The 19,277-nt window shown below is 41.0% G+C and overlaps 1 protein-coding gene across 1 annotated transcript in view; it reads left to right on the forward strand.

The window, feature by feature from the left end:
• The window catches only part of PIP5K1B (phosphatidylinositol-4-phosphate 5-kinase type 1 beta), a 301,759-nt gene that overhangs the window by 171,469 nt on the left and 111,013 nt on the right, over positions 1-19,277 (forward strand). Inside the window, exons 6-7 of the mRNA XM_057722227.1 lie at positions 6,888-7,040; positions 14,476-14,775. Coding sequence (XP_057578210.1) covers positions 6,888-7,040; positions 14,476-14,775 — 453 coding nt within the window. The remainder of the gene's footprint in view (positions 1-6,887; positions 7,041-14,475; positions 14,776-19,277) is intronic.

A 19,277-nucleotide genomic window follows, 5' to 3' on the forward strand; every position in this document is an offset into this window, starting at 1 on the left:
AACAATAAATGCTGCAGGATTTCAAAGGAGGAAGGGGTCTCTCTCTCTCTCTGTTGGATTGATGATAAGGAGGGCTTCTCATGGGCGTGGCCTGGTTTAACTGTGACTTAAAAATGACAAGGGATTTGAGTAGGTGGGAAAAAAGGTAATGATGTTGGGCTCGGGTGTAAGGGTGGTGAGCAGTGTTAGGATTGTGAGGCCAGAGATGCAAGTGCATTAAATATTTAGAAGGACTTTGGTCCAGTATAGCAGAAGGGGAAGGTTTTGATCAGAAATATTAGTAATACAGGCCAGATAATTCAAATAACCCATTGTGGGGTTTTTTTTTGATTATAGGAAATTAGTGAAATGTAAAGACTGACTAGATATTTGATTATGTTGAGGTTTGGTTTGGTTTGGTAGGATGATGGTATTGTGGTTCTGTTTTAAAAACGGTATCCTTGTCTTTTAGAGATATATACCGAAATATCTATAGGAAAAAATGATTTGATGCCTGCGATTTGCTTCAAAAGAATCTGAGGGAAGCAGGCAGGGGAGTAGTTGAAGATGTAAAGGAAACAAGGTTGGCCATGAGTTGATAGCTGCTGAAGTCAGAAGATAGACACATCGATGTTAATTAACACACAATGTTAATGTTAATTAGTTCTCTTTACTTTTATGTATGTTTAAAATTTTCCATAATAAAAAGTTGGGGGGGAAAAGGATAGGACCAGACAGATTAGTGTGCTTTTGTTCAATTGCATTTTCCACCTCCTTTATTAACTGTACACATAGTTGCATAACTGGACCCACCTCTAGGACCTGCAAGAAACAGAACAAGAGCAGTGGACCTCTAGCTAAACAGGGCCACCTGGTCCCCAATGGCTGGGGCCACCCACAGTCCAAGACCGAGGCAGTTCCCCTTACTGGTCTTGGAGCTTCTGGAAGCTCACTCCAAACTACTACATCTGAGGACCCCACCCAGTGATCTGGAGTGTGGTAGATGAGGAAGGGGTCTTTTGCCTGACACATCATGCTTCAGAGAGTCAGGTAGAACCTCAGAGACTTTTTAACCAAACTCGTCATTGTAGATAAGGAATCTGAAGCTGGTGAAGGGAGGTGCCCAAGGTTGCCCATATTGGGGTGTGGAGGCAGAGCCCAGGCCAGAACAGTGGTCTCATGTCCTTCCCCGTTGCTCTTTTCCTCCACCACCTGGCCTCATGCTTCCCAACCACTAAGTCCCAGACCTCTCATTAGATGTGGTCTCAAGGTGGCCACTCCCTAGCCACCAAACTGTGAATGGTGGTTATCCATCCTGAAGAATGCAGCCAAAGAGATCGAAGACCCCTAACAAAGCATATTGTGAAAGCTGAATGTTAAGCCCAAAAAAGCACAGAAAAATGATATAAAATGTCCCCTGAAAACCTGTGAAATTAAAAAAATGATATGGTGCAAATCACAAATGCATCCTGGCATCTATCAAACTGGGGTTATCTAAACCCAAATTTGTGAAGATATACTGATCTAAATGGGAGGGGAAAGGAGAAGGTAAATTTTTGTAGGGATTGGTAACTATAGATATGTTTGATATTGGATCCCTGTGATATGTTTGTATTTCTACTTAGTCTTATGCTGTTGCATCTGGATTTCAGCCTGAATTACTCGGATTACACTCTCAGTATCATTAAAATTCACTATGTACATGCTAATTACAAGTTCATGTTGAAACATGCATAATTGGGATGTAAGCACGGTGAAGGCGCGTCCACGTCCGCACCACACAGCAATGCAAACGCTCCTTCCTTATTTGTTCCTAAATAAACACCTCCCAGAGGAAGGCCCAGGGGCCCAGAGCTTTTTTTTTTTTTTTCCCCATTTCTGCCTGGGCAACAGGCCTTTGGTTTATTTCCTTCTTTACCAGGTGCCTGGCTATTCCCAAATCCAGGGTGTGATTTATATGATATTTTTCAGGCTTACCAACACCCATAAGAAAGAGAGCGGCATGAATATTTAACACTATTGAGGGGAAGAAATGGCAGGAAAAATGATCTCCACCTCACTGTGCAAGTTGACAACGTTAATTTGCCTTGGCAGAGCCCAGCTGGGTTGTACTTTGCATTCTTTCCAGTGGGTACATAGGGAGGCCCTGCAGGAAATAGCAGGCAGGGAATGAGCACGTTGGAACAGCTTGTGCAGCTGAAGAGTGCCGGGAAGGTGCGTCAACCCAGGCGCGCAATCGTGGGCTTGTTGATCACGGCTAATTAAAATGTTCTCACAGCTCCTCTTTATTTGCTCTGAAAAGGCAACATTTCGGAGAAGATTGCTCGACAGAGAACATGGTCACCAAGTTGCAGGGTGGGAAACCACAGCATTAGAGGTGATAATAGAAGGAGTCCCAGGCGTTCAGCATCATGATGCCAGTTTATGGCAGATGGATGCTGTGCTAGGAGTGACCGAAAAATGGTTATTAAAATAGGTCAAAACAACTGATTTCTCCATTCATATTCATTTATAGATTACATAATAAAGGAGCGTTCGGCAGTTAAGTAACCAATGAAATAGTCTCCAGATTGTGTCACTGCTTATAGAAGAATTTGGGACTTTAATTGGAAGCAGATGTTCATGTCTGCATCCAGTTTTCCCTAGACAGCTCTTCCTGAATCACCCCCTAATTTCTCTGTTTGCAGCCCTTAATTTCTGCATTCTTTGTTGTTTTTGTACTTTCACAACATTTACTCCGATCCATAAGAAGGGTCTGTGCCAGAAATCCACACCCCATGGAACGAAGAATCAGAATCCTAAAGAGGGTCTGGGTTGTGCCTTCACTTTTTATGAGCATGGGGTCCACATCGTTATTTTCCAGGGTTTCATATTCATGATTATACAAAAGACCCACCTTTTTAAAAATTAATTTATTTTTAATTGAATTATAGTTAATTCACAATGTTGTGTTACTTTCAAATGTATAGCAAAGTGATTCAGTATGTGTATGTGTACATACACATTCTTTTTCAGATTCTTTTCCATATAGGTTATTACAAGATATTGAGTAAAGTTCCCTGTGCTATACAGTAGGTTCTTTTGGGTTTTTTTTAAGCTCTTTATTGGAATATAATTGGTTTACACTCTTGTACCAGCTTTTGAGGTACACCAAAGTGAATCAGCTGTATTTATACATATATCCCCATATCCCCTCCCTCCCGCTCTCCCTGTCCTGGCCCTCTAAGGCATCACCCATCATCGAGTTGATCTCCCTTTGTTATACAGCAACTTCCCACTAGCTATCTATTTTACAGTTGGTAGTGTATATATGTCTATGCTACTCTCTCACTTCGTCCCAGCTTCCCCTTCGCCCCCCCGCCCCCCCAACCCCGTGTCCTCCAGTCGTTTATCTATTTTACGTATAGTAGGGTGTACATGTTAATCCTGAACTCCTGACTTATCACCCCCAACCCATCTCTTTTCTTGCTTCACCAAGAACATCTTAGTGTACCTTTGGGTAGCCCTCTTGTCATGGGAATTAGGCTGAAACTCTCAGTACATCCTAGAGCACTGCTCGCTCTCCAGCTCTGTGTGTGATCATGTAATGAAAAATGGCAACAGCACTGACTAAGTGGTCACTCTTTGCCAGGGGTTTCAAAAGCATTCATTTTTTAAAACTTTGAGCCGCTGTTAGGTGGATATTACCATCTTTATTTTAGAGATGAGATTCCTAAGGCTCCAAGATGCTGAGTGACTCACTCAGGGTCACAGAACTAGCTACTGGCTGAGTCATGATTTTAGAAACATCAGTTGATTCCAAGTCCCAGGCCTTTCCTTCCACGTGGATTCTGCACACAGCAGGGAAGTGCCCTCTGCTTCCTCTTGGCTTTTATAGCATCCTTTGTGCTCTGATGACTATTTTTTGTTTTCCTCCCTTATCCTCAACTCATTCATAAGGCTTAGGCGGCAGTGCTGCTTGTAACAAGAGAGCTTCAGGAAGCAAGGCTCAGGGAACAAGGAGGGGGTAGAAGATAGAAGTTGCCAGTGACATTTAGGAAGGCAGCAAACGCTTCTTTTCCTGGTGAATTTTGTTTCCCTTACCCACAGTGCTGCCAAAGCACGATAATTTAAAAGGCAATATCTAGAAACTGCCTTTTAATCATTTTTTGCCCAGTTTCTCTGTTACTTCTCCTCTCTCCTTCCCTTCTTCCACTTCTTCCTCACCTCCTCTCAGATGTTTCTGTGATGAGGATGTAAATGTTCACAAGCCCAGATAAAATACTTTGAAGGGTGTTCAGCCCTTGTTTACAGATGCCTCCATCCTTAAAATATGGTTCCTTAAATCCTGCTTTTGCCTCTCACCAGGGCTGGTCTGATCTCACACGTTAGCTTCCGTATCTTTCTCTCTGCCCCCAATGTTTCTCTAGTTAATAATAGGGATTATTAGCTGATAAATACTCAGCTCATTAACCCAAAATTGATTGTTCTGCTGGTTTTTGGCACGTCTTCCTGAGACTTAGAGCACTTAGTTGTTGGTAAATTTCAGTCATTTATTTGACAGAAATCTATTGAGTTTCTTCTGTGTACAAGGCACAGGCCCTGAACTAAATCAGAGTATAAGATAGTCTTAGTTTCTGTCCTCACAGAGTTTTACAATCTAATGGGGACTTGAAATAAGTAAATAGGCAATTAAGGTATTTAGTGGTAACTTCTGTGATGAGAACATCCAGTGCCAGAAAGCTGTTGATCTGGACTCGCAGAACCAGGGAGAGTTTTCCATAGCAAGAGCTGTCCAGCAGACACTGGAGGCCAAAGTCACTGTAACAGCCTCCTTACTCCATCTTCTTTTTGTCCACCTACTGTGGGCTCTCAGCACAGCAGATGGGGCGGTCCTCTGTTCCAGACCCTCCAATGGCTTTCAGCTCCCCTGGAGAAAATGCCAAAGTCCTTACCATGGCCTATGGCTCCCTATGTGTCAGGCCCACCTGACCCTTCTGGCTTCTTCCCTTTTAGCTCTCCTCCCTGCTCACTGCTTCAGCCGTGGCCTCCTTGCTGTCCTTGAACTCTCCAGGTCTCAAGACCTTAGCATTTGCCCTTCCCTCTGCCTGGAATACCCTTTCCCCAGATAGCCCCAGGCCTCTGCCCAAAGCCACCTTCCCAATAAGGCTTTTAGTGACCACCCAGTCCTCACTCATTGCAGGTACTCCCTGCACCCTTTTCCATGCTTCGGTTTTCTCAGTAGCACTTAGCACATTTGATGTGTGTTATTTACTTGTTTGTTGACTGCTTCCTCCTGCTAGGATATAAGCTGCCTGGGATGGTACAGATAGATGCTCAGTAGATACTTTTTAAATGTTGACTGAACACATGAATGATGCATTTCTGGCATAGAATTAGAATCATATGTGATATTAACCAAATCATCCTAAGGGTTTTCATGAAGAATCAGCAAGCCAGGTGAATGATAAAACTGATATGTCAAGTATATGAGACTATTCATTCTACCAAAGATAGTCTGTTGTAGTATAATGCTAGTCTAGTTTCTTTTCTCAAGAAAATAAGTTTTGTTTTTTTTTAAGTAAGTTTTATTTAGTGGTATTCAGCCCGGTAAAGGTATCATAGAGGTTGTTTCCCATAGAGGAAAATGCAAACGCCAAGGGTGCGTGGCACACTTAAGAAAGTGAGAAATAATTTTCTGTCATTAGAGGTAGAGTTTAAGGAGGGAAGTGATGAGAGAGAAGGCTGGAGAGCAGGACTCCATCATTCTTGGCCTTGAACGCTCTGTTAAGAAACTTGGATATTATCTGCTTTGTAAACAGTGGAACCCATTGAAAGGTGTGAAGGTGTGGAAGGCTCTGCAGTTTAGAAAGATCTCTGGTTTCATGGTGGAGAATGCACAGGAGGGGTCAAGAATGGATAGTTGAGAAGAGGTGTAGCTTACCATAATAATCAAGGCATGAAATGATAAAACCACTGAACTTTGTGTATTGGAAAAAGATGCTACGAAGGGGGCAGATATTATCAGTAGTCTGGATGTGGAAGGTGAAGCATCAAGGATGCTGCCCAAGTTTCTGGTTTGGGGAACAAAGTGAATGATTCTTCTGTTACCTAAGATAGGGGGAAAAGGCCTCGATAGGAAGGAGGAGGGGGCAGATGATCTAGAGTCACCATGTATAGTTGTGCAGGATGTGCACTGCCCAAGAATACCTGGCTAAGGTGAAGGAGTGAAGACTGGAATCCATCCCTTCATCTGTTCACCAGCCTGTGTGTGGACCAGAGCTGCATCTGCCAGGAAAGAGTTCCCTCTTTTGCATTACTATAAAGGCACCACATGGGCTCACCACAGGCCTGAGATGACCTTGCTTTTGAACTTGTTACATGTGAAATGTTTATGGTATAACCAAGTAGAAATGTCTGTTTAAAAGTTAGGCATACAGGTCTGGATCCCTAGAGAGAGATCTGGGCTGGAGATGCAGATGTTAGCGTCATCTCTTTGTTGAAACCGTGAGTGGATGACCCGCCTTGGGAGAGTCAATAGTGAGAAGAGAATAGGTGTTGGTATCAAGTGAAAAATACAGTAGAGATCACACCTCCCATTGTTATTTTATGGGCACTTGCTAGAAACAGAGCACCTTAGCACCACTGTTTGAGTTATCTCATTGGACAAATATGGTGATTTGTGATGCTGTCATCCTGGGGGAGGATGAGGGCATGTTGTTTCCCATCATAGAATTATTAAGGTAAATGGATCAAGTAAATTTTTAGAAATCTCAAAAGAGCCTTCTTAGCATACCTGGCCTCTCCTTTTACAGCTCTAGCAGAGGGCTTCCTATTTTAACATGGCCAAGACATGTAACGCTGTGATGTTCTGCTTTGAGTGTATCGTACACATTAACTGTATTTTTACCCTTCGTTTGCTCTGGCAGTATTCCATATGCAGTGAACCTCTAATAGAGCTGTCTAACCCTGGAGCCAGTGGATCCCTGTTTTTTGTGACCAGCGGTGATGAATTTATCATCAAAACAGTTCAGCACAAAGAAGCAGAGTTCCTCCAGAAGCTACTTCCAGGCTATTACATGGTAAGTAACTGCACATAATTAAAGCTTCTACTGAAGGTTTGATTACTTTCCTCCACATTTTTTTTTAATACTTTTTCTCCAGTGACTCTTTGGTGTGTTTCTTTCTCTTTGGTGAGTTTTATTTTGCCTTTAGAGTATACTATGACATCCTTTGAATAGATTTTTAAAAGTCGGTAGAACTGAACAGTAGAGCATAGCTGTTGACTGCCTCAGTCCTGGGCTCACATCCCACTCAGCCATCAGCTAACTGTGGAAGTAAGGTGAACCCCGTGCCTCAGTCTCCTCAGTCTTTGCAGGCTGGGAAACACCTGTCTTCCGCGGTGGTTGTAATAGAGAAAGGATCCAGGGCGTAGGATAAAGAAAGCAATAATTGCAGAGCTCTTTGCTATGGTACATGGTACTTATATGAGTAGTTAACATGCGTTGAGGGCTGAGCTGTGTGCTGTCACACAGCTGCAAGTGCTTTGCATGCAGTAACTCACCTAATCCTCACAGCACCTTGGATACTTAGGTCAGTGCCATTTTATAGATGAAGTCGTTGAGACAGAGATAAATGGAATCACTTGCCAAGGGTTGTTTAGCTAGTGGCCTGTAGCACTGGGGTTTGAACACAAGCAGTAGAGTTCCAGAGGCTGCATTTTTAACCCCTGCACCATATACTGGCTCACACTCAGTATTAGCTATTCTTAACCACTACACTTCAGAATTTAGGATTGCGTAGGTTAAATATAACGTGAAAATCGCCTTCCATGTGATGTTTTAGAGACAAAAAAATAATAACCTAGTCCAGGTGGATTTGCTAGACATTTATTATTTTTTTTAATAAATTTATTTATTTATTTAATTTATTTATTGGCTGCGTTGGGTCTTCGTTGCTGCACACGGGCTTTCTCTAGTTGCTGCGAGGGGGGCTACTCTTCACTGTGGTGCTCAGGCTCCTCATTGTAGTGGCTTCTCTTGTTGCGGAGCACAGGCTCTAGGCACGTGGGCTTCAGTAGTTGTGGCACATGGGCTCAGTAGTTGTGGCACACGGGCTTAGTTGCTCTGTGGCATGTGGGATCTTCCAAGAGCAGGGCTCGAACCCGTGTCCCCTGGCACTGGCAGGCGGATTCTTTACCACTGCGCCACCTAGGAAGTTCTTGCTAGACATTTAGACCAGATTTTTAAGAAATTAACACTTTTCCTCAGTAGTTTTATCATTTTCATACTTCTGGTTTTTTGTACTTGCCTAGCAGTTATTAATTTTTTGTGATTGGAATGGCTACAGGAAGAAATTTGGATTTCAGAAGCCCCAGTTCTGCCATTCATTTGCTATAAGTGGTGATAACTGCCATCTTTGTTTCAAAACAGAATTGATGAGATATGCCACACAGCTCATTAGTATATAAAAATATTATTTAATTCCAAAATCTGCTAAAGACAACATTAAATGCTGTAAATTAGTCCCACATATAAATATAGAAATAAAACATCTAAACAAAAATCTTAGTGGGCAGCATATATAGAATTTAAAAGGTTTTGATCCTGAACGAAGCTGGGAAGTTTTTTTTAGCACAAATTGTCTACTGTATAATAGAGAAAATAGGAAATACGGAAAAGAAAAAAAATGCAACTATGCTACATTTATTTTCTCAGAGATACATATTACTAATATTTGGTATATAACCTTTCAAATGTACTCTAGTCATATACACATTTTTAAATAATTTAAAATTGCAATCAAACTGACACAGCACTCTGCTAATCTGCCAAGTAAATCTTAAACTTCTATATTTCTACGCTTAGATAGACTAGTCTCTTTTTGTAGAACTACATTGTCTAGTGTGGTAGCCATTAGCTGTATGTGGCTATTAAATTTAAATTAATTAAAATTAAATAAAATTTTAAAATTTTCTGAACAAGTAATTTTACCCCAATTATTTTTAAGCTAGTATAACAAACAATGTAATTCATCCCATTAACAAGAAAAAATGTGAACATTATGTGGTTATCCATATAGATATTGAGGAGAAATTAAGGCACTCAAAGTTCAGTATCTTCTCTTAATTAAAATTCTTAAAATTGGCATGGAAGTTTTTAACATAATAAGTAAATAAATGAACACATGCATAGTAATCATTTACCAGTTTCAAAGAGTTCATATAATGTCTCATGGAGTAGAACAAAAGCTCTTTCACTGGAAGTAATAGAAAAAAAAGTAATGATGCCCTCCATCAATGGTCCTTTCTGACATATTTGCTAAAATTTCTAGCGATAACTTTTTGAGTACAAAAAAGAAAAAAATATAAACACTGTGTTCTGCAAATGATACACAAATGATACAATTGAAAATGAGCAGAATTACAAGAAAATAAGTCAGTAGTTTCTAGAGGTAATGAGAATCCTGTAGATTTGCAGGATATATGATACATCTACAAAATCCGTTATTTTCCATTATGTAGATCATATAAAGTTGGAGGAAAAAACTATATATATAAGGGGAAAAGAATCCCATTCATGATGACAGTAATTTGTAATGATTATTATTAGAGAAAAATAAAGATATAAATAAATGAAGACATACTATAATTCTGATTGGGAAAGCAGGTTATAGTAAGTGTAACGTATGAACAATAATCCAAAAAGAATTTTGGTAATAAGAACTCAAATACTGAAGTCTATAAAAACAAGTGAACAGGCTTCCCTGGTGGCGCAGTGGTTAAGAATCTGCCTGCCAATGCAGGGGACATGGGTTCGATTCCTGGTCCGGGAAGATCCCATGTGCTGTGGAGCAATTAAGCCCGTGCACCATAACTACTGAGCCTGCACTCTAGAGCCTGCGAGCCACAACTATTGAGCCCATGCGCTGCAACTAGGAAGCCTGCACACCTAGAGCCCGTGCTCAGCAACAAGAGAAGCCACCACAATAAGAAGCCCGCACACTGCAATGAAGAGTAAGTAGCCCCTGGGGCTTCCTAGGTGGTTCAGTGGTTAAGAATCTGCCTGCCAATGCAGGGCACATGGGTTCGATCCCTGCTCCAGGAAGATTCCCACATGCCGTGGAGCAACTAAGCCCATGCGCCACAGCTATTGCGCCTGTGCTTTAGAGCCTGTGAGCCACAGCTATTGAGCCCATATGTGCTGCAACTAACTGAAGCTCACGCGCCTAGAGCCCGTGCTCCACAATAAGAGAAGCCACGGCAATGAGGAGCCCGCGCACCACAACGAAGAGTAGCCCCCCCCGCCCCCCGCCCCCTTCACCGCAACTAAAGAAAGCTGGCGCACAGCAACAAAAGACCCAACACAGCCAAAAAAAAAAAAAAAGAAAGAAAAGAGAAAGTAGCCCCTGCTCTCTGCAACTACAGAAAGCCCATGAGCAGCAACGAAGACCCAATGCAGCCGATAAATTAAAAAAAAAAAAAAATTAAATATATATATAAAAACAAAAACAAGTGAACAAGACCAATGTGAAGGAAACTACAAAACGTTATTGAAGGACATAAAGTTCTGAAATAATGAAGAAATGTGCATCATTCCTGTACTCCGAATTGTAAACATTTTAATTCCCCCCTTATCAACCTATAAAACCAGTCTGATTCCAATCAAAACTTCCAATAGAATTTTTTCCCTGAACTTGACAAAGCTGGTTCATTTGAAAGTGAAAATAAATATTATTTTAAGAACATTTAAAAAAGCAAACAGTGGAAGGCAACGGTTGCAGGAATGGACAAAGCATTTTAAGCAAAAAAGAAAAAAGGTGGGCCTGCTGTAACATACACCCAAACTATGTAAATCTGTAGAGTAATATTAAAGATGTGGCATTAGTACAGTTCTAGCAAAAAATCAATGGATTCAAATAAAGTTTCCAGAAATAGACCCATGTGTATTTGACAATTTATTGTATGATATAGGAGGGATTTATGTTCAATTGAAAAAGGACAGACTGTTCAATAAATGGTTATCCATTTGGGAAAAAAATAAAATCCCCTATTTCACATCTTTCACACACAAAAAATTACTTCCAGGCAAGGAAAACAAAAGCAAAAATAAACAAATAAGACTACAGCAAGCTAAAACACTTTTGCACAATGTAGGAAACTATCAATAAAACAAAAAGGTCACCTACTGAGTGGGAAAAGATATTTGGAAACGATATATATGATAAGGGGTTTATATCAAAATATACAAAGAATTCATACAACTCAACATGAAAAATAAATAATAACCCAATTAAAAAATGTTTAAAAATGGTCAGAAACAGGCACATGAAAAGATACTCAATATTGCTAATTATTAGAGAAATGCAAATCAAAACTATTGCAGTGAGGTATCACCTCACACCAGTCAGATGGCCATCATTAAAAAGTCTGTAAATAATAAATGCTAGAGAGGGTATGCCGAAGAAAGAACCTTCCTATACTCTTGATGGGAATATGAACTGGTGTAGCCACTATGGAGAACAGTACGGAGATTCCTTTAAAAACTAAAGATAGAACTACTATATGATTCTGCAATCCCACTCTTGGGCGTATATCTGGAGAAAACTCTCATTTGAAAAGATGCACCCCAGTGTTCATAGCAGCACTATTTACAATAGCTAAGACATGGAAGCAACCTGTGTCCCTTGACAGATGAATGGATAAAGAATTTTGTACATATATACCTAACGGGATATTACTCAGCCCTAAAAAAGAACGAAAAATAATGCCATTTGCAGCAACATGGGTGGACCTAGAGATTATCCTACTAAGTGAAGTAAGTCAGAGAAAGAAATATCATATGATATCACTTATAGGTGGAATCTAAAAAAATGATACAAATGAACTTTTTTACAAAACACAAATAGGCTCACAGTCATAGAAAACAAACTTATGGTTAGCCAAAGGGGAGAGGGGGTGGAGGGATAAATTAGGGGCTTGGGATTAACAGACACACGCTACTTTACATAGAATAGATAAACAACAAGATCCTACTGTATAGCATAGGGAACTATTGAATATCTTCTAATAACCTATAATGAGAAAAGAATCTGAAAAAGTGTGTTTGTGTATAAAAGTGGAACCACTTTGCTGTACACCAGAAACTAACACAACATTGGAAATCAACTATACTTCAATACAAAATAAAAATACAAAATAAAAATAAATTGGGCAGAGGATCTGAATAGACATTTTTCCAAAGAAGATATACAGATGGCATGGGAAAAGACAATATCATCAGAGAGGTGCAAATCAAAACCGCGGTGAGCTTTCACCTCACATCCTTTAGAAGGGGTATTATCAAAAAGACAACAAATAGTAAGTGTTGGCAAGGATGTAGAGAAAAATAGAACTACTGTATGATCCAGGAATACCCCTTCTGGGATTTATCCAAAGGAAACAAAAACACTAATTTGAAAAGATATATGCACCCCTGTGTTCACTGCACTATTGTTTTACAAAAGCCAAGACGTGGAAGCAACTCAAGTGCCCATCAATAAATGAATGGAAAAACAAGAAGTGGTATACATACACTGTGAAATATTACTCGACCATAAAAAACAATGAAATCTTGCCGTTTGTGACAACATGGATAGACCTAGAGGGTATTATGTGAAGTGAAATAAGTCCTATGGAGAAAGACAAATACTGTTTGATTTCACTTATGTGTGGAATCTGAAAAACAAAACGAATGACCCAACAACAAATCAAAAACAGAGTCATAGACACAGAGAACAAAGAGGTGGTTGCCAGAGGGGAGAGGGGTGGGGGGAGGAAAGAGACAGGTGAGGGAGATTAAGAGGTACAAACTTCCAGCTGCAAAATAAATGAGCCATGGGTATGAAATGTACAGTGTGGGGAATATAGTCAGTAATTATGTAATATCTTTATGGTGACAGAGCTTAACTAGACTTATTGTGATCAGTTTGAAGTGTACGGAAATATCAAATCACTATGTTGCGTCATGGGAACTAGCAGAGAGATGTAGGCCAATTATACTTCAAACACAAACGAGCTCATAGAAAAGGAGATCAGATTTGTGGTTACCAGAGGCGGGAGGTAGGGGAAGGGGAAATTAAAGAAAGATAGTCAAAAGGTACAAACTTCCAGTTACAAGGTAAATAAGTACTAGGGATACCGTGTGGTAAATATAATTAATACTGCTGCATGTTACCCATGAAAGTTGTTAAGAGAGTAAATCCTAAGCATTCTGTTCACAACGAAAAAGTTTTTTTTCTATTTCTTTGATTTTGTATCTGTATGAGATGATGGATGTTCACTAAACTTGTGATACTCATTTCATGACATATGTAAGTCAAATCAGTGCTCTCTGCAAACTTATACAGTGCTATATGTCAATTACATCTCCGTGAATCTGGAAGAAAAAAATTCTATATGGAATAAAAAGACAAATGTAATCACCAAAACTATTAAAAATTTGTAAGAAGAGAGAAGAAATTTATAACCTTGGGGTATAAGAAGCTTTGCTAAATAAGAAGCAAAAAAAGCACAAAAAACAAGCACATAAATGTGCCTACATGAAAAGGCAAATCTAACATAAGCATACAGAATATTTCTAAAATGATAGAAAGTGGAAACAGTGCTTTCCACAAAAGTTGGGAATTGGGTGAAGGATCGGGAATAGCACACTTTTCATTATATAAATGCCTTTTTGTAAACTTTTGTTTACTTTTCGCCTACTTTTAAAGTGAAACAAAAATAGCCGTGTATTCCTTATTTTCATAACAAGAAAGACAACATACTGGAAGAAAATATTTACCCCAAATAGAATAGGAAAATAATAAATATCCAGACTATATCAAGAACTCCCACAATGACAAAAACCTAAAGAAAAATGAGCAAAGGAGGGTAACATACAGTGATCTCTGAGGTGGCTAAAAATACATAAAAATATTCAATTTCTCTAGTTATCCGTGGTTTTCATATTGAAATTAAATTAAATTGAAAACAAGTTTTCGTTTTTCACCAGCCATGCTTACAGAGGTTGTAAAGCTGGATAATATTCAGCAGGAGTGGTGGGAAATATGTAATCTTACGAAGTGTGGTTGTGAAGTGGTCTGGCCATTTTGGAAGACAATTTCTCTGGAGCTGTTAAAATATTAAATGTTCGTCTCTTGTACCCCAGCAATTAATTTTCTCTCGAGCTGCCTTAGAGAATAATCACACTTGGCACTAATCACGTCGTTGCCTGTTTTTAGCTGGAGCTAATTTGGGACCTTCAGTCCATTTTCAAGTCAGCCCCTTTTTATGCCCTGAGTTCTGCACGAAAAAGTTGCTCTTCCCGTAAGCCGACTTAAAACCTAAATTAGGAACGGCAGCATGTTAACAATGGCCATTAGCAAAAATAATCACATTGCATTTTTAATTCTCATTTTAGATGCAAACACATCATAGTGGAGTGTTATTTTGTAGAAGTAGATTTTAAACATTTTTTTTTTCCTTTTTCTCTTTTTTAGAATTTAAACCAGAACCCAAGGACTCTTTTGCCCAAATTTTACGGACTGTATTGCATGCAATCAGGGGGCATCAACATCCGGATTGTGGTGATGAACAACGTCTTACCACGCGCCATGAGGATGCACTTTACCTATGACTTGAAAGGCTCAACCTATAAGCGAAGAGCATCCCGCAAAGAGAGAGAGAAATCCAACCCCACATTTAAGGACTTAGATTTCCTGCAAGACATGCACGAAGGGTTGTATTTTGATACAGAAACATACAATGCGCTCATGAAGACGCTTCAGAGAGACTGCCGGGTAAGGAAGTAATGGCTGTGAATGCCTTTGAAAAGTCGTCTGTGGTAAGGTACCTTTGTAAGAATGTCCAACAACTGCTATCATTCCCAGTCCTGGTGCTGATCCATGCCCCCCTGTTGTTGAAGAAACTGGTGGATGATTAGGGAATTGTCTGGAGTCCACTGATTTTACTTATAAGCTAAGTCAGCTTTCTTTGATGAAATGAAACAATCTTTTTTTTTCTTTTCTTTTCATCCTCTCCTGTGGGAAAGGTAGTTAAAGTGCAGGGAAAAGAAGTTTCGGTTTAACACAGTGATTAGTGAGAAAAGCCATTTATAAAACTTAGGCGAAGTAAGATTCCAACAGGGGAGAGAAGCTTAGAGAAAATGTACTTGGTGGGATTCGTAAGTGGATCCCTGGAAATCCACTGTGGATGCAGAACCACGGGGTGGGCCCATTTGCTGCAACTGTTTTATTGATCTGAATAAGAGGCACTCAGGAATGAGGCTTGACAGAGCAAAGCCCATTCCATGCAAAGTAGCCAGATGGTCAGTAGGAGCAACTGTCAAAAGGAGGAGTTCTCAGCCCGAAGTTCCCCCAGCCGGATATGCATTCAAAAACAAACAAAAGTAAAACCAAAGTCCAGGATAAATTTTTCTGATGTGGTAAATTCACAGAAAGTAGGTAAAAGCCCTTTTGGAGAAATAGATGAGAATGCAGCTCTGCTGGGTTCTGAAGGATAATGATTATTTGATTAACAGATTCTCAGGAATGTGATTTCCTGGCGCCGGTGAACTTGGGAGAAGCACGCAGGTTCTCAGCTGAGCTGGGCATGTTGGAGATGGGCCAAAGGCGCGCTGGTGCGGGGTTGGGTCCAGGCCCGACCAGGGCTTTCTGGAGGAGAGGATAGGACTCATGGGGTTGTTCCCTGGGAAATATGGGGTGTGCCTTGGGTTCTTGGGCCTTCTGTGGACCTGGTCAGACGACCCATCTTGTTGCAGGGGAGAGAGGGTCCCTTCACTGCCAGACTCGAGATCACCTGAAGGTAAAGAAGGCAGTCTAATGTAATGTACGAAGTGTGGAATTCTCACCAAGAAACGCAGTCCCACTGTTGCTGGGTTTTTTCTTTCTACACGTTAGAACATCTATGATCACACGCGAAGGTGTGTCCTTGGAATTGTTTCATCGGTGGAGGACTGACTCCACAGCGTCTCTTCTTTACCTGCCATTCATTGAAAGCTTCGAGTTTACCAAGCTAACCTAAGATTTTTTTTTCTTGTCTTTTTTGAGGTATAGCTAATTTACAATGATGTGTTAGTTTCAAGTGTACAGCAAAGTGATTCAGATATATATATATTCTTTTTCAGATTCTTTTCCATTATAGGTTATTAGAAGACATTAAGCATAGTTTCCTGTGCTATATAGTAGGTCCTTGTTATTTACCTAGTTTATATATAGTAGTGTGTATATGTTAATCCCAAACTCCTAACTTATCCCTCTCCCCCCCTTTCCCCTTTGGGAACCATAAGTTTGTTTTCTGTGTCTGTGAGTCTGCTTCTGTTTTGTAAATAAGTTCATTCGTATCATTTTTTTTAGATTCCACTTATAGGTGATATCATATGATATTTGTCTTTCTCTGTCTGACTTACTTCACTTAAGAGCCTAAGATTTTTTAATACATTATTTTATTTAATTATCTCAGCCACCATTTGAAGCCAGTACCATTCATACTCCCATTTTAATTGGTGAAGGATTAGGTCTTTAAAAAGCTTGAGAAACCTGTCCAGCATCACATAGCAAGTCCGTTGCAGCGCCCACACCTGTTTGGGGACATGTACTCTTAACAATTGAAACTTAAAGATTCAATGTAAGGATTTTTTTTTTAACTATCTTTTCAGAAGTCATGGAAAGAAGAGTGGGAACCCAGCAAACAAAAACATATCCAGCTGAGCTATTCAGATATCTGGGTGCATATGAGTGATTCATGTTTTTCTTTAAAAAAGGAAAAACAAAACATACACATTTTAGTAGAATCCTTTTCCTGTGCTTTTCTACCCTGACAGGATGTGGGTGAAAAGTGACTCTCAGTTCCCCAGAGTTTAGTGCAGTTTTAGATTCGCTTTCTCTTTGTGTGTGTGTATGTGTGAGTACATTTCTTGCCTCTTGAATATCAAAAACCTTTTTTCTGCTGTCTTCTAAAGCCACAGGCTCCTATGCCAGAAAAAAAGGAAAGGTCAAATGTAAAAAGCCATTGCACAGGATTTGTCTGTTTATTAGTATTTCCTGAGCTCAATCCTGATAGAACAAGTCAAACATGACTGTTCATCAGGAATGAGACCCTGGAGATTCGCCTTTTTATTTTTTTGAGGATTTGTTGTGCTAAGGCCCATAAAGGTCAGTGTAGAGGTATCCTAAGCCTAACTCCCTCTCTTTCGTTGCATTTGAACTTGTGCAAGACACAGATCATGAAACTTCCTTAAATTGTGCACATTTGTCTTCAGAAAGGCTTTTCTTGCGATGGAGCCTGTGAATAGCGTGCTCTGGGGGAACTTGAGTCCCTTCTGGGATCTGCCTTGACTATGACCAGGGCCTCTGTGATCTGGAGTCAGCAGCTGATTCTCAGATTAGAGCTGCCTGGGGGAAGGCACATTTCTAGAATATTTAATAGTCATGGACCTCTTCGCAGAACTGATGAAAGCTATGAACTGTCTCCCCAGAAAAATGCCCACCCGCACACCAGTGCATGAATCCCTGGGAGCCCATCGTCCCCCCACCCCACCCTACCCCAGGCTAAGGACGCGCATCCTAGAGCTGGTTACATGCATCTCTGTTTCTTCAAGTTGTCCTCTGAAGGGCTGGAATAGGATGTGTGGTTGGCATTGCCTGTAGCATCTCTTACCCTGATATTTCTCTCACCTTGCAGAACTGAGCTTTAGCACCGGACAAGGTGCTGTGGAGATCCAAGGAGGATGTGAGGTCACCCTGGGGTGGTCCTGGCCCCCAGTGATCAATCAGAGATCTCTGCTATTAACATTCCTCTGAGTGAGGCAGTACTCTTAAGGCTCTAGAAAGAAATGAGGCAGGGGATTGCACTACTGTGTCAGCAGCCTAGCCAAAGAAAGATGAGCTAGACCCATATTAGGATACGTCCTTTTACTCACTTATCAGACACATATTGCAGGCCTACTGTGTGCCAGCATGAGGTGAATGACCTCTATTTTTAATCAATTACCATGCAGCATATTAAGTGCAATGATAATATTCTAAGGGATTTGGGGGATCAAAGTAGGTAATGTCATAGCTTGGTTTTTGTTTTTGTTTTTTTTAGCTTATTTATTTTTTGGCTGTGTTGGATCTTCATTGCTGCACATGGGCTTTCTATAGTGGTGAGCGGAGGTTACTCTTCATTGCAGTGCACAGGCTTCTCATTGCGGTGGCTTCTCTTGTTGAGGAGCACAGGCTCTAGGCGTGCAAGCTTCAGTAGTTGTGGCACTTGGGCTCAGTAGTTGTGGCTCGCGGGGTCTAGAGCGCAGGCTCAGTAGTTGTGGTGCATGGGCTTAGTTGCTCCATGGCATGTGGGATCTTCCCAGACCAGGAATCAAACCTGTGTCCCCTGCATTGGCAGGCAGATTCTTAACCACTGTGCCACCAGGGAAGCCCCCATAGCTTGGTTTTGAAGAAGAAGAGTTCCGCAGGTAGGCAAAGAAGTAGAAGCATATTTTTAGGAAGAGAAAATAATATAAGCTAAGCATGAAGTGGCATAACATGTTCCAAGAACTAGAGCTGTTTGATGTTGTGACAGTTAATATTAAAGGAACATGTGAGGTAGGAGAGAAACACAGTCAGGGGCCAAATAATGTCAAAAGACCCTTTCTGGTGGTGCCAGGTCCTCTTAAAGGCTTAGAAGGAATCCCAAACCTTTGGACCCCAGCTTTTCTGCTGGTCCCAGGCAGAAACCATAAGCCTCCTAACCTCTTGTTGCCGACCTCTTGCTTCCTGTCCCCACCTCTTTCATATTTTGGCTTGACATCTCAGACCCCAGGACTCCATTTCCCTTGCATGACTGCTGGCTGGAAGATAACCTGCCTGACTCGCTGACCCAGCTTGACCTGCACACACTGTGCTCTGCTCCCCACAGACTACTTCCCTGATTCCCGTCAGAGCTGCTGCTTCGGGGCTCTGCATCCAAAACAGCCTGAACTGCCTCAAGCCACAGTGAGCCCTCTTGACAAATGCCATCTTCCCCTGCGCAGGCCCCGAGTCCCTTTCCCCAGCTCCCCCAGCCCAGCCTCAGGCTCTTGCCTGTAAGCCTGCCCCTCTGTGCTGGGCCATCCCTAGCAACTCTGCGTGGCACATTGGCCACTTGGAACTCTTCTGGGAAAGGGAACACACTTTATCCTTCAACCTTGCTGAGCCCACTTCCCCACAGAATTCAGACGAAGGGCTCTTTCCAAAAACAGGAATCCAGAGCTTGGGTTCTCCCTGACTCCCACATTGCTGTTCCCTATAGGGTATGTCTGGGG

This window comes from Hippopotamus amphibius, chromosome 2, assembly GCF_030028045.1.
Source record: "Hippopotamus amphibius kiboko isolate mHipAmp2 chromosome 2, mHipAmp2.hap2, whole genome shotgun sequence".
Taxonomy (NCBI): domain Eukaryota; kingdom Metazoa; phylum Chordata; class Mammalia; order Artiodactyla; family Hippopotamidae; genus Hippopotamus; species Hippopotamus amphibius.